Source organism: Myodes glareolus, chromosome X (genome assembly GCF_982192425.1).
Source record: "Myodes glareolus chromosome X, mMyoGla1.1, whole genome shotgun sequence".
NCBI classification, from domain to species: Eukaryota; Metazoa; Chordata; class Mammalia; order Rodentia; family Cricetidae; genus Myodes; species Myodes glareolus.
Genome location: NC_142053.1, coordinates 83,588,691 through 83,605,342, shown reverse-complemented (window position 1 = coordinate 83,605,342; position 16,652 = coordinate 83,588,691). Strand labels below are relative to the sequence as shown.

Below are 16,652 nucleotides of genomic sequence, written 5' to 3'. Positions count from 1 at the left end.
AAGGCATAAGGCATATTTAGAGAATTTGGCTTCTGAGAAGCTAGTTTATTGGTTCTACTGCAGTGATGCAGTGATAGCTTTGAAGAATAAGAATTAAACTTGCAAAATTTATGCATGTTAATTGTAAATTGTATGTAAATAGTTCATCCCGATGTCGAGTTGTTATATATTATCAGATATAAGAGATAAAATTAGGGAGTTAAAGATGATTACAGTTACCCCTTATTTTCTAAAGATTTGTTTTATTCTTAATTTTGTGTGTGTGTATGTGTGTGTGAGTGTGTTTGTATGTATGTGGGTATGTGCAGGTTCCCGACAAGGCTAGAGACAAAGGATACCCCGGAGCTGGAATTACAGGCAGTTGTGAACTGCTTAACTTGGGTGCTAGGGACTAAACGTGGGTCCTCTACAAGAGTAGTATACTCTTAACCACTGAGCCATTTCTCCAACCCCGTCTAGCTTTGCCTTCTTGAGTTTTGATTGATTCAGCCTTGGTCAAGGTAATTGAATATAGAAATGATTTGAGAAACTAGCATGTTAAAAAATGACATCAGCGGGCTGGAGAGATGGCTCAGTGATTAAGAGCATTGCCTGCTCTTCCAAAGGTCCCGAGTTCAATTCCTGGCAACTCACAACCATCTGTAATGAGGTCTGGTGCCCTCTTCTGGCTTGCAGACATACACACAGACAGAATATTATATACATAATAAATAAATAAATAGATAGATAGGTAGATAGATAGACAGATATTTTTGAAAAATGACATCAGCAATAACAGTAAATAAGTGTAGAGCTTATCATGTATGAAACATTCTCTTAAGTACTTAAGTTTTACTGTTTTAGCGAAGCATTAGTTTCAGTTCTTCCCTTGCTTCCAACTTCCACCCTTTCCCATCATAAGCAACCATTGTTCACATTTTAACTGGTAAAATAATGCTGTTGTGGTAGCAGTAAGGAACTGAATTTGGGGGCTGGAGAGATGTCTCAGTGGTTAAAAACACATCCTGTTCTTGGAGAGTACCCTGGGTTCAGTTCCTCCAGCTCTAGGGGATCAGATGCTGCTGACCTCCACAGGCACCTGTATTCATATGCTCATGCCCACATACATACAGACATACACATAATTAAAATACAAATCAATCTTTTTTGTAATAGAACTGAATTTGAACACCCATATAACTTTTCTTGTGCCTGTTATTTCCAAGAGACTTTATCTTAAAAGCGGTATTAATTTTGTTGTAATATATAAATTTAATATGAAGTTAATACATATAAAGTCCTTTTTCTTCTCCCCTTTATCTTTTCCTCTGCCCTAATCCCTTCTTTTCTTTTCCTCCTCCCCTCTTCTGTCTCCTCTTCTCCTCCCTTTCCTTTTCCCCTCTTCTGTTTTCCTCCCCACCAGTCTTCTCCTATCTTCACTCCTCCTGTCTCTATTCTTTCCTCCTCTCCTCTCATCTCTCTCTCTCTCTCTCCTCTACTTTGTTTTTCCTTTATATCTTTTGTTTGCAATGTTAGGGCCTTGTGAATGGTAGGCAAGGGAAGAGTTCTACTACAGACCTATACCCACAGCAATTAAAGGCTTAAAAATTTCTTCCTTCCTTCCTTCCCTCCTTCCCTCCCTCCCCCCTCTCTCTTTCTATTTATCTATCATGTGTCAAAACATATTTCTTTAAAATATATGTATATATATACAATATTCTTAAAAATTACTTATGATTGTGCAACCCATAGAGATGACCACTGTTAACATATTTTACCATTTTCTTTCAACAATATCAGATTTATAATGAAGAAATTTTGGACCTTCTATGTCCATCTCGTGAGAAAACTCAAATAAATATCCGGGAGGATCCAAAGGAAGGCATAAAGGTGTGTTTTTTTTTCCCTTCCTTTTTGTGATGTTATTATAAATGTTGGTAAGTAATAAAGGTCACATCCCTTTTTTGCCACTGTGGTTTTTTAGTGATTGCCAACATCTTAGTCTTTCAGGTTTTGTTTGGCCCTAATTCATTTAGATAAGCTAGAATTGCTAGATGAGTGCTCTTGTGAGAAGGAATTAAAGGAAGATTTGTATCCAGCATCATCTCTCTCTTTCTTTCTTTCTTTCATTCTTTCTTTCTTTCTTTATAAAAATTTCCACTTCCTCCCCTCCTCCCAATACCCTCCCACTTCCCCCACTCCCTCTCCTCCTCCCTCTCCAGTCCTAAGAGCAGTCAGGGTTTCCTGCCCTGTGGGAAGTTCAAGTTCCTTCCCCCTCCCTCCAGGTCCAGGAAGGTGAGCATCCAAACAGACTAGGATCTCAAAAAGCCAGTACATGCAGACGAAACAAGACCCAGTGCCATTATCAATGGCTTCTCAGTCAGCCCCCATGTCAGCCACATTCAGAGAATCCGGCTTGATCACATGCTTGTTCAGTCCCAGATCAGCAGGCCTTGGTGAGCTCCCATTAGATCAGTCCCCTTGTATCAGTGGGTGAACGCACCCGTCGCGGTCCTGACTTCCTTGTTCATGTTCTCCCTCCTTCTGCTCCTCATTTGAACCTTGGGGACTCAGTCCAGTGCTCCAATGTGGGTCTCTTTCTCTATCTCCATCCATCGTCGGATGAAGGTTCCCTCTGATCCTGACTTCCTTGCTCACTTCTCCATCCTTCTGTTCCTCATTTGGACCTAGGGAGCTAAGTCCAGTGCTCCAATGTGGGTCTCTGTCTCCATCTCCATCCATCGCCAGACAAAGGCTCCATGGTGATATGCAAAATATTCATCAGTATGGTTATGGGCCAAGGCCAGTTCAGGTACCCTCTGCTCTGCTGCCCAGGGAACAATCTGGGGACCTCTCCTTGGACTTGGGAACCCCTCTAGTATCAAGTCTCTTGCAAACCCTAAAATGGCTCCCTTAGTTGAGATATATACTTCCCTGCTCCCATATCCATCCTTCCTCCCTCCCCCACATCCCATTCCCCCAAGCTATCCCGAATCCTCCCCTACTCCCTCTCTCTAACCATCTCCCCTTACTTCTACCCCCCCCCCCCACCCCCCGTGCACCCAAGTTTGCCTGGCAATCTTATCTACTTCCAATATCCAGGAGAATAAGTATATGATTTTCTTCAGGTTCACCTTCTTATTTAGCTTCTCTAGGATCACGAATTATAGGCTCAAAGACCTTTAATTATGGCTAGAATCCACTTATGAGTGAGTACATACCATATTCCTCTTTTTGGGTCTGGGTTACCTCACTCAGTAAAGCGTTTTCTATTTCCATCCATTTGCATGCAAAATTCAAGATGTCGTTGTTTTTTACCGCTGAGTAAAACTCTAATGTGTATATGTTCCACACTTTCTTCTTGAAGAACGTAGAAGCAATTAAACATTGTTTACAGCATTCTAAGACTAATCCCTTTAGTATGATAGCCACTTGCTACAAGAAAGTATTTAACTTGTAATTAATTAAAATTGAACAGTCTGTTCCTTAGGTACACTAACCACATGTCCAGGGGTAACTTTTCTGTGCTGCTTCTGACCACTTTGTTGTTGAGCACAAATATTTAAGATAACCATGATCGTAGAAAATTCTACTGGACATCACCACCAGACATTATACTGGGCTCTGGAATGATTTTTAAAAGTAGAAAATGAAATACAACAATTTAGAGTATATAGCCCCATGGGGAAATGATCACTTATATGAGAACTTTGATCACATGGTCTAGGTGCGGTGCTTGAGTATTCAGAACTAGAAGAATCAGAGGCTGCAAGTGGATGACACTGAGTAGAACAGGCTTGGGGAAGTGTGGGAAATTGTAGCTTATCTATCATCTTTCTCGCTCGTCACAAAGAACAGAGTGACTAGGGTGTAGCAAAGACTAGGTGCCAGTTCTTCTGAGTCTTTTTTCCTATTATCCAGGTATTAAAGCCTCACTTGAAATATACTAGGCCTGGTAAGTTTGAAATATACAGGAAGATAATTTGGATAACAAAGATAAGAAATCTGAGCAAAATATATCACCAGGAAGAATGTGGGTGCTCAACTACCTCTTGACCATGTCTTAAGATCTTTTATGTGCCCCACATGAAGACAGGGCAGACATTGTGTGAGGCAAGATATGTGATTCAAAAAAAAAATGTGTGTTCCTGGCACAAATTGGTGTAAGAACAAGTTTTTACACATTTTCCAGATAGCTTTTAAGAAACAAACAAACAGGAGGTCTGTTGAGATGGCCCAACAGGTAAAAATGCTTCCCACCAAGCCTGGTAACTGTTTGCTCCCTGGGGCCCACAAGGTGGAAGCAGAGAACTGACCTCTGCACATGTACTTTGGCAGCAGATGTATTGCTGTAGCAGCTGTGTGTGTACACATACGCTTATACAATAACTTGCATAAAAAGACTTTTTATAGTAAGGAGTAACTATAGCAGGAAAGTAAAATAAGCCTAGACCGGCCTGTCTAGGATAGGAAACTTGGGCTGGGAAGTGAAAAGAACTGTGTTAGGAAAAGATTATGAAGTCAGCCTAGACAACTTAGTTTTTCCCCAGCCGCCACTAACAGTACGTAATTATGTAAAAATTCTGAAGGAAACACTGCCCTGGCTACTTATACTGGACTTTTAGTCTTATGTGTATATCTCCAACTTTGTTGCTCCTGGAACTTCAGAGAGGATTTCAAAGTATCTTTGTATCCACCTCATCTAGAATAAGGGTTAGTAGTATGCTGACATTTTAGGAAGGCTGACTAGAAATGAAAATAAACTGAATGGAAGAAAGACTAGAGTGATGAAGATGCAATTGGGAAAATTATTGCCTTGTGTTTTTCACATGAGGTAATATTGGTGTGGATGTGGTTTTTTTTTTTCAAAAAAAATTAGCAGATTCCCAATAATATCTGAGTTGGTGATACATAGGATATGAAGGAATAAGAGGAACTGACAGTGATTTGAAGTTTTGAGATTATGCGGGTGGAGCTGTTAATAGAAATGAGACATAGTAAGGAGAATTGGTATTGGTGGAAGGAAGCAAGATGGAAGCAAGATGAATTTTGTTTATAATGTACTGATTCCAAAGGATAAGTAGTCAGCAGCTAGAAATAAAGAAGAAATTGGAGTCACAGATACCGATTTAGGAATACACTCATAGTATACTAAGGCTAGCAGGAACCTCATGAATAATATAGTCCTATCAACCCTACCCCAAAGCTCCAAGAGAGTTTGACCTGTGTAAGTTCCCTCAGGTAGTTAAGGACCATGCCTAAAACTTGATGTTTGTGACTTCAACTGCCATGCTGTTTTCTCTAGGAGAAAATGGAGTATGAAATGGATTGGAGGTACAGGAAGGAACAGAGTCAATGTGGAGGAGAAAATAGCAAAGAGAAATGCCATTGCAATTTATGTTGTACTTGATCTCTTTTGGAGCAAAGGTTGACTTTTTACCCTCCAAGATTTAGAGACCTTCTCTAACTCCAGCACTATATCTAGTACCCTTTTTCTCAACTTTATAGGTAAGATTGGAGACTTTGACTCTCAGATGTCATCGTATAGTTTCCTATTAAAAGTTCTCATTTTTACAACCTTGCATATAAGTATATTCTCCTGGAATAGGAAGGCATTTTCCATTCTCTAATCCCTGTATGTCTTTTCAAGAATTAAAAGAATGGATCAAGGAAGCTTTTTTTTTCCTCTTGAAATTAGATTGTGGGACTCACGGAGAAGACTGTGCTAGTTGCCTCGGATACTGTTGACTGTCTAGAGCAGGGTAACAACTCCAGGACTGTGGCCTCCACGGCTATGAATTCCCAGTCATCTCGATCTCATGCCATCTTTACGATCTCCATAGAACAAAGAAAGAAAAATGACAAGTAAGTTAGAGCATCACAGTTGTCATGTGCTGTGAAGGCTGAATGTCAGGTGGCTGTTTCTGTTGATTTGACATTTAGACATTATAATGATGAGCATTAATGACCACTGGAGCTACTTTTACTGTCTTGAAAGAAATAAGAGCTAGTCAATCAGCTTTGATAACTCGGCTACTTTCAAGCTTGTGTATTGTTTTCACTGTGTCTTCCTGTTATCATCACAGAAACAGCAATTTTCATTCCAAGCTGCATCTTGTAGACCTTGCTGGCTCAGAGAGACAGAAGAAAACCAAGGCTGAAGGAGATCGTCTGAAAGAGGGTGAGACAATTAAGGTCATAGCTCTTGATGAAAATGTGTATGCTTTTGTTGGTATTGTTGGTATTATGAAAGGACTTTCAGTTCACTTTCTAAATAATATCTACAGTTAAAATTTGAGATTACTTTTAGAGATGGTGAAAAATTTTTTCTTTCCCTTGTACTGATTCACAAATTCAGGTATGAAATTTGAATCTCTCCCTTGGTTTGATTTCATCTGCTCCAGTAAATTTTAGGTTTATCTCCACCCACATATAATTAAAATATTCCAATTCTGTTGTTACAAGTATCTGCTGTCCCTTACAGATGTTGCCATGTGTAAACCTAATCAACATGGTTTCCATCTTTGTTCAAGTTGTTGACTAGAGAAATGTGAAAGCTGATGCTATTGGAAACCATCAAGTATGACAGTAACCCAGTGATATACACAAACTATCTCTTTGGTATCCATCTTTCATTTCTGAATGAGTTTTATACACACTCTTTTTGTTTGCTATTCACACTTTGGATTTTAGCCTTTGTAATATAATTTCGAAGGTCTCATACCCATACCTTCCTTTTCTTTTTTTAGGTGTTTAGTTCTGGGTTTTTTTCTTTAGGAGATTTACATAATTGAGATATAATTCAACATATTATATTTAAAATTGTGCATGTCAGTTGATTTAGTATGTTTATAGAACAGGCATCACCACAACCTCATCTCAGAATCTTTTATCATCTTGAAGAAAAGCATCACAACCTGTTATACCCATCCCACATTCCCATTTATCCTTAGATGAAATATAGTACCTTTGTGACTGACTGCTTTCACTTAGTGTAAGATTTGCAAGGTAAGCACATGTAGTATATTAATCAGTACTCATTCTTTTTATTGCTGAATAATATTCAGCTATATGGATATACCACATTTTGTCCTTTCATCAATTATCAAATAATAGCTGTTGTAAATACTTTCCCTAAGCCTCTCTATATGTTTTCATACAGACAGTTTGTTTTTGTTTTAAGAAAGAATCTTGCTCTCTTATTTTTAGCTCACATGGAAATCACTATATATAGACCAGGTCAGAATGTCATAGGGATCCATCTGCCTCTGCCTCCTGAGTGCTGAAAGTAAAGGTGTGCACCACTATGCCTGACCCCAGACAAACTTTTAAATGTATCTTGAGAATATACATAGGTTATTTGTTAACTCCATTTTAACTTTCTTTTTTTGTAAAGTTATGAGTAGTGTGCCCTTTTTAAAACATATAACTGAATGAATTTTAGTTGTTCATAAAGAGTTCTTAGCCATCACCAAAATAAATTTTAGGTTATTTTTATTCTTCCCCCAAAGAAATTAATATTCATTAGCAGCCACTCCCAATTACTTATTCATCCTCTCCCTCTACAAATTTGACTCTTTGGAGCCTTTCATATAGAAGGAATTATGTAGTTATGTGCCCATTTTTCATTGACTGTTTTTTTTGAGCCAGTGCTAGGGATTGAACCTAGGTTCTTGTGCATGCTAATCCTGAGTGCTTCAGCCCTTGATTGACTGTTTTTCTCAAAACATGTTTTCATAGTTCATTCATGTAGCATGTATCAATGTTTCATTCCTTTTCATTGAAAATTATTACTTCACACATCTTATTTATTTGTGTCAATAGTGTTCTGCCAACATGTATTCCTGCAGACCAGAAGATGGCACCAGATCTCATTAGAGGTGGTTATGAGCCACCGTATGGTTGCTGGGAATTGAACTCAGAACCTCTAGAAGACCAGTCAGTGCTCTTAACCTCTGAGCCATCTCTCCATCCCTATTTCACAAATTTTATTGATGTATTCTTCCCTTGACAGATGTTTCAGTGGTTTCCAGTTTTTGTTTGCTTTTTGGTTACTATGAATAATGCTGCTATGATTTTTTTTTTCAACCAGGTTTCTTGTAGCCCAGTCTGCCCTTAAACTTTTGATCTTCTTGCCTCTCATTTGCTGGCATTGCACGCATGTGTCACTGTATTGATTATGAATATTTGTACACAAGTTTTTCTTAAAAATATATGTTTTCATTTCTATTTGGTATATATCTAAGAATAGAATTGCTAGCCTGGTACTTGCTATGCACACCAGGCTGACCTTGAACACAGCATTCCCCGTCTCTGTCTCCTGAGGGCTAGAATTAAAGGCGTGTACCACCATACCAGGTATTTACAGCTTTTTAATTCTAGCTCTCCTAGTAGGTATAAAATAGTATCTCATTGTGATTTTCATCTGTATTTAATTGATGGCTAAGTATGTTGAACATTGTTTCATGTATTCATTGATAATTTGTATATCTTCTTGGGGAAAATGACCATTTATTTATGCCTGATTCATTTCAGTTAATTTTTATATATCATGTTAAGATTATTTCCTCATTTCCAATCTGTTGCATGTGCATATCTAGATATCCAGTATTATTTATTTGAAGACTATTCTTTTCCCACTGAATCTCATTGATCTCCCTGTCAGAAGCAGACTGTCTGTAGATCTGTCTCTGTTTTCACCAGTGCCTACCTGACTTGATTACTGTAATTTTGTAGTAATTTTTGAAGTTGAGAAAAGCGATGCCTCTAACATTTTTTTTTCAAGATTATATTGGTTATTCATATTCTTTAAATTTCTATCGCAATTTGAGGATCAGCCTGATTGATTTCTGTAGAGAAGCAAACAGGAATTTTCAGAGGTGTTGCATACAATAAGCAGGTCTGTTTCGAGAGCATTGCTCCTTCAGCCGTGTTCAGCCTTATAGTTAGGAACACTGTCTTTTTTTTTTACTATCTCTTAATGAGCTTTAAAATTTTTGAAGTATTTAATGCTTCTGCTAATCTTATTTCTAAATATTATTTCAGCACTATTAAATTGAAGTTGTTTTCTTAATTTTATTTAAAAATTATTTATTGAGTTTAATATAATTGATCATGTATCCATTGACCTGCACAGTTTATTGTTTCTAATTGTTTGGTTAGGTCTTTCAGAATGTCTTTCTACAGGATTATGCCATTTGTGAAGAGAGAATTTTATTTCTTTCTTTCCAATCAGGATGCTTTTATTTCTTTAGTGCTTTCCTTTTTCTGCCTAAGTGTCCTTGCTTGAAGCTTCGATGCATTATTTGATAGAAATAGTAAGTGTGAATATTGTCATATTCTTGACCTTGAGAGAAAAAAAACAACAATTTTTTTTTCTACATTTAGTGTATGTTTGCTATGCATTTTACATAGAAGCCTTCGCACATGTTGAAGAAGCACTATGTCTGGTTTGCTGAGCATTGCTTTTATTATATATGGGTATTTGTCAAGTACTTTTTCATTATTTTTGACATGGTTGCATTATTTTTATGCTTTCATATATTTCTTGGTTGTTGTTGTTGGTTTGTTTTCAGTTTTGTAACTTTCTTGAGTTAATTCTGTGTAGTTTCTGTTCTCTCTAGTTTGCTATCACAGAAGTTTCTGCTTACTTAGTTTAGTGATTAGCTAATGATTAGTCACAGGTTTCCTTAAATGCTTGGACTTGCAAATCTCCCATCATTTATTTACCAAGGACTTTGCACATGTAGGGAGATACACCTTCCACACTCAAGCACTTTACAGCTCTGCTTTAGCCTTTATTCATTGATTGAGCAAGCCTCAAATTTTGTATATGCTTTCCCCCAATTATTTTGGTTTTCTTTGAACATTTAGAATTAGCTACTGTTGGAGTGATTTTTTTTCTCTCTTTTTAGGTTTATTGAGGTTTTATTTTATTTTATTTTGTCTTTTGGTTTTTCAAGACAGGGTTTCTCTGTAACTTTAGAGCCTGTCCTGGAACTAGCTCTTGTAGACCAGGCTGGCCTAGAACTCACAGAGATCCACCTGCTTGAGTTTTATATTTATAAATAAACATCCTATATGTTGTTTATACTACCTTTAGTATCATGTTTTGATAATATTATTGTGAAAATATTAGCACAGTCAAGCTAATTAGTATATCCATTACTTCACAGTTGTTTTTGTCAGTGCTTTATTGCTAGAGACACCATGACCAAGGCAACTCTTGTAAAAGAAAGCATTTAATTGGGTGATTGCTTACAGTTTTAAAGGCTTAGTCTATTATCATGGCAGAGAGCATGGTGGCAGGTGGGTGCTGGAGAATTGCTGAGAGCTATATCCTAATCCACAAGCAGAGAAAGAGAGAGACTGAGACAGGGCCTGGCATGGGTTTTTGAATCCTCAAAGCCCACCCCCAATGACACACTTTCTCCAGCAAGTCAGCACTTCTAGGCCATTCAAATATAAGGGATGATTTAAAAAAAGATTAGCAAAGTATAAAATGAGGCTGAAACAAAAGGATTATAAGTTCTAGGCCAGACTGGACTCATAGTAAGACCTTCAGACTGAGGCTAGAGAGATGTCTCAGCAGTTTAGAGAATTTGCTGCACAATCATGAGGACCACAGTTTGAATCACAGCACTCCTGTAACAAGCCAGACTTTTTGTCAATACCCACAGCTCAGAATGGGGTGGAGACAGGAGTATTATTGTGGTTTGCAGGCTTCCAGCCTAGTTGAGAAAACATGAATCCCAACTTCAGGAGAGACCCTGCCTCAAAAGAATAGGCACAAAATGATGGAGGAAGACACCTGATGTCCTCTTCTGGCTTCCATGTTTACACATGCTCATATGTAAATAATGAATCATTTTTAAAAAATAAGGCAGATTTTGGTTGTTTTAGCCAAACAGTTCTGCAACATACAGGAAAGTAGAATCAAATGGAGATTATATTAAACAAATTAAGTCAGGAAGAAAAATATGTTTTCTCTCATTGTGGATCCTAAGTTTTATATAGACACAAAGTCTTTTGTGTGTGTGTGTGTGTGTGTGTGTGTGTGTGTATGCATGCTTGCATATTAAAAGTAAAACTATTTAGTATATGAGCCTACAAGAGGTCATTTTTATTCAAGCTACCACATTCTGTTCCCTGGACCCCATAGACTTTTAGCCATATCATAATGTAAAATGCCTTCAGTCAAACTTCAATAGTCCCCATCCCATAGTCTATCAGTCTCAATAGTGTTTAAATGTTCAAAAGACTCTTCTGAGACTCATGACAGTCTCTTAACTATAACCCCCACATAAAATGAAAATCAAAAATCAGATCACATACTTTCCAACATACAATGGCATATTATTCCAAAAAGGAGGAAAGGGAACATAGTGAGAAAATATTGACCAAAGCAAATATTTATTTTTAGAATAAATTCTGCGTTTCTGTCTGATGTCAAAACACTCTTCAGACCTCCAACTCCTTTCAGCTGTGGTAACTGCAGTGCACTTCTCTCTCTTGGACTGGTTCCACTCACTGTTAGCAGCTCTCCTCAGCAGGTGTCCCACAGCTCTGGCGTCTCCAACATCTTGGGCTCTCCAAGGGAATCCAGGCTTCACCTTCAAAGCTTCACTCAATGACTTCTCCAGGCTTCCATGTAAGGAAATCCTTGAAATGAACCTACCCTCTGGGGATTTCCTTAGCCACAGAGAAAAATCCCACAACTACCCAAAACTTTAGACAACATTGCCATCCCACCCAGAAATTTCCTTCGCCTATTTTACCTCCATTCTACTTGAAGCAGCCAATTACTATTTTCTGGCCCCATAGTAATTTTGCACATTCTTAGACTTCTTTTAGCTATGATGATGTTGTGTGTGTGTGACATACACCTAGCTTATTTTGCTCAATATATTGAGGCTTTTTGTTTCCTTTGCAGTGCTGACGACTGAACTAAATAACCTTTGCATATGCTGGACAAGTGCTATACTACTGAGCTAAGTTCTTCAGGCTCAGCATAATGTTTTTGAGGCGTATTCATATTCTTGCTTTGATTAGTAATTGGTTTTTTTGTATTTCTGAATAATGTTCTAGCTTTTGATTATATAATGATTTTATTTCTGTTACGTTGGTGAATTATTTCAAATTTTATCCATTATGAATAATGCTGTTCAGAACATTTACGTGCCCTTTTGTGAACATGTTTTAATTTTTCTCCAGGACATACCTAGTAATTCAAGAGGGTAAATACATGCTTAAGATGATAAGAAAATGATTAACAAACTCTAACATACTTGGTACCATTTTACATCTCCGATGTATGAGGGTTCCCACTTGTTCACATTTTCATAATTCAAATGGTTTCATACTATACTTTTACTGAGATTTAGAGTTCTGGCAGTTGGACTAGGTACCAATCTACGAGTACAGCATAATATCATTAGGAATCATTTCAGTGACTTTTTTGTCAGTTATGTGTGGTTCTATCCTAGATTTTTGGGCCCTCCAGGTAGTGTCAGGGGTGAACTTCCTCTGATGGGTCTCAAGCTGGACTAGTCATTAATTGGCCACTCCCACAATTTCTGTACCACCTTTACCCTAGCACATCTTGTAGGCAGAATAAATTGTAGGTGGAGGGTTATGTGGTTGGGTCGGTGTGCCAGTCTCTCCACTGGAAGTCTTACCTAGTTACAGGACATGACCAGTTCAGGCTCTGTAACCCTTATTACTTGGAGTCTTAGCTAGAGTCACCCTCATAGATTCTTGGGAGTTTCCATTGCAGTAGGTTTCTAGCTCATCCTCAAGATGCTGCATTAATTCTAATAGTCTCTCCTAGTACTCTCTACCTCCATTCTCCTTCCACCTGATCCTTCCCACCCCACCTGGTCCAGTGCAGACAGAGCTTAAAAAAAGTTGTTTTGTATATTGATACAAATTCAAGATTAATTTTGTTAAAGCCTACTATACATCTTTCTAATCTTGTTCAAGGCACTGCACCTATACAGCTCATTTAACAATGTAATGCGAATTTCTAGTTATTGAAAGTTACTATTACCAATTGTTTAGGATAATAAGAAAATACAGGTTAGTAATTAGTCACCTATTACAATTAAACTTGTAGTCACATTAGGTATGTTTTCAAGGTCAAACAAATAATTTTAAATAGACAAGTAATCTTCGAAACACTCCAGAGATCTACAGAATATGGCACTTAAGATGTTTTAATAACCTAGGTTCTTTTTTATGACAATGAGACATGTATGCTTCTGGCAGCCCCAGTCTACTTCAGAGAAGTTGATGGGCTTCGAAGAAACTCCATATGGAGTTTACTTTCTTTGTGACAAAAGTAAGCCTCTGGGCAAGAAAATGCCCTTGCCTTTACTGTTGACAGTATGCTGTCCTAATGAGACAAGCAGGACACAAAAGAGAATGACTGCCAAATCTTGTCAAGACAAAATAGGACAGCACTTCAGAATATCCTGCTTCATGGAAAAGTCTGTCAGTTATTTTAAGCCAATAGTGTGAAGATGGATGCCCCAACATTGCAGTCACCCAACTTTGGGTGACTGTCCAGGCAGCCAGCTGTTTTTGTCATTTCTCACATTTTTTGAAAGTCACTTGCTTACACTTCCTGCTTACTCAGTTAATATTTCCTTCTCGGATCTCTGAGGTAGTTGAAGACCTGATAGTTATAATTATAGTTTTTCTTGTTTACCAGACTCAGATAAAAAACTCACTAAAGAGATGTAAAGTGTAAATGTTTGAGAGACATAAAAAGATAATTTGGTAAGGCAAATCAGAATAGAAAGTGAATTAGGTACATTTTGAACTCATCAGGATAGGATAGATATGAAATATTTTTTCTGAATTTGTCAAATGCAAATGAACTAGACATTGCCGATCTATTTATTACCTGTATATATTGTATATAGTTATTGTACTTATTGTATATAATTTTTTATTAGTTATAGCCTTTTTATTTTAGACAAAAGGGGAAATATAGTGATGTATTATTTGTGTCTTAATAAATCTTGCCTGAAGATCAGTGCAAAGCAGCCACACTTGTCAGTAATATAGGCCAGGCAGTGGTTGCACATACCTTTAATACCAGCAGCCACACTAGTTAGCCATAGAGGCTGGGTGGTAGTGGTGCACACCTTTAATTCTAGCCCTAAAGAGGAATATAAAATGGGAGGAGACAGGCCTCTGAGCGATGTCTCTAATAAGTAACAGAGTATGTTACTAATATTTGTGTACTTCGTCAGCTGAATTAAGCATTCTAGGAGTTTTATAGGTGCTTGTTAGCGTTTTAAGCTTTTGAGAATGGAAGAGGGTCTTATGAGTGTTGCTTCTACCAGTGGAATTATGTCAGTGGCCATTCTCAAAGATGCTTCCTCTAAAAGGAATCACTTTCTACCTATTAAGAAATAAAAAAATTGCTAGCTCTTTCATAATACTTGAACAGGGTAGATATAGTAGTCAGAAAATTACTACATGTTGTGTTACGGAGAGTGAGGAAAGCAGGTATCCAAGTGGTTGATTTGATTTGTGAGGCAAAGAAGTTAATGGAAAAAACACACACAGTTGAGTTCTAGATAAAGTAGAAGGTGCTAAAACTGTAGGAAAGGCAGAAATAAAGCTCAGCCATGTTACATAACCATGACTGTCAACAGTGGGCCACATGCACAACCTCAGTTACAGAAGATTATATCTCCAAGTGACATTATAGTCATCTCAGTTTGTGTAAGTCTGATGTCTGCAATAATAACAAATTATCTAACTGCTTTTCTTGTGGTGTCCCTTGCTGTGAAGTGACTAGTAGGAAAAGGACTACAGAGGGAAAACTTTTTAATTTGATTTGGAATATATCAGATTTGAAATACATATTAGTAAAGGTCCAGGAGGGAGTAGTAAATTTAGGATACTGGACTAGAGACAAATATTTGAAAACTGTGCAAGTAGATAACGAGAGAACCAACATTACATATTAGTGAGGAACACTCACATTTTAAGGCCAAGAGTAAAGCAGTCAAAGACATTGAGGAGACAGGATGGTGTGATGCCTAGAAAACCAGAGTATGGGTTTCTATACAAAGGGGATTGTCATTTGTGGCGAATGTTTCCTTGCTGAGAAAGGATGGATTTTCCTGCTGAGATTTTTAAGGTTTTGATTTGGTTTGTTTGTTTTACCAAAGCAGTCTAAGGAGTTAGGTCAGGTTACATTGGATTAAGGACAGATTTAACTACTATTCTAAGTATGGGCTGCCACATTTCTCTTTTCCATTAATTTCTCTATCCTTGTATCTTTTAGTAATAAGTACTGATATTCTACCAAATTCTAAACATAAATGACTTCATTGTGTATGTATCTTCTGTTTTCCTCAACGTTATGTTCTTGAAATTCATCCATTTGATAATATCTGTTCCAATAGAATTGTTTTATTAACTAGAATCTTGAGTTTTCTTTATTTTGGGTTTTCTTAATAGAAAATTGATAAAAAGAAAATTACCTTTGTCGGTATTTATTGTGATTATTTCTCTTGCTTTTTTATTTATGATAAATAGTTCTAGTTTTTCCATATTAATATTTATTTGTCCTAGTACTATTTAAATAATCATTTTCCTTCTGAGAAGCAGCCTATTTTTTTTAAATGTGTATGGTCATATGGGGTTTTGTTTGTTTTCTGAAAACAGGGTTTCTGTGTGGCTCTGGCTATCCTGGACTTCTCTTCTGTAGACCAGGCTGACCTCAGACTCACAGAAATCCACTTGCTTTTGCTTCCAGCGTGCTTGGAATTAAAGGCCTGCACTACAACATCTAGCTAATGGATGGATGGATGTAAATTAAGTGCCCAAATATTGCCTTGATCTGTTTCTGGGTACTTTATAAGAAAAAATTAGGATGGTGTGGTGACAAGGTATCTGTAAGTCCAATAGTTGGAAGACTAAGGCATGGAAGATCTTATGGGTCTAGGAGTTTGAGGTTATCCTGGGCAATAGAGATATCCCACCACACAGGTAGATAGGTAGGTGGGATGGATGGGTGGGTGGGTGGGTGGATGGATGGATGGATGAGGAGATGGCTCAGTGGTCAAAATGCTTGCAGTGTAAATGTGAGGACCTGAGTTTGGATCCCTCAGACCCACATAAAAAGTAGGTATGGCAGCATGCATCTATAGTCCTGGGTTTGAGAGGCTAAGAAGGTAGTGTCCCCCACACTAGCTAATCTAACCAATCCAGTCTAACCAATCTAGATTCAGTTTCAGGAAGACACCCTATCTCAAAAATAAGGTGGGAAGCATTAGAGGAAGACACCTATAATGACTTTTGGATTCCACACACATTTGCATAGATAGGTCATACACATACCGCACCACAGCCACACACACACACACACACAGAGAAAACATTTAAATAAATTAATAAACATCAAAGCATATATATATGGGCTGGAGACAGTTAAAGACACTGGCTATTCTTCTAGAGGACCCAGTTCTGATTCCAATACCCACATGACAGCACACATCCATCTATAACTCCAGTTCCAGGGGTTCTGATACCCTCTTCTGTCCTCCTTAGGTAATGCATCACATTTAATTTAAAAAATTCTAGCTTCCACATAAAAGAACACATATTATATCTTACTGTGTCTGACTTTCTTCATTTAAAATAATGTCCTC

General features: G+C 37.5%; 1 protein-coding gene and 1 long non-coding RNA gene across 4 annotated transcripts in view; one reads left to right on the top strand and one right to left on the bottom strand.

Annotated features, from left to right (window-relative positions):
• Nucleotides 1–16,652, top strand: part of Kif4a (kinesin family member 4A) — a 107,076-nt gene that overhangs the window by 10,498 nt on the left and 79,926 nt on the right. For all 3 annotated transcript variants that reach the window (XM_087903098.1, XM_087903099.1, XM_087903097.1), the window contains exons 4-6: nt 1,780–1,869; nt 5,678–5,844; nt 6,066–6,160. In XM_087903098.1, the coding sequence (XP_087759224.1) occupies nt 1,780–1,869; nt 5,678–5,844; nt 6,066–6,160 (352 nt within the window). The remainder of the gene's footprint in view (nt 1–1,779; nt 1,870–5,677; nt 5,845–6,065; nt 6,161–16,652) is intronic.
• LOC146889132 (uncharacterized) overlaps nt 1–16,652 on the bottom strand; it is a 53,015-nt gene that overhangs the window by 9,058 nt on the left and 27,305 nt on the right. The gene's annotated exons all lie outside the window — the stretch shown is intronic.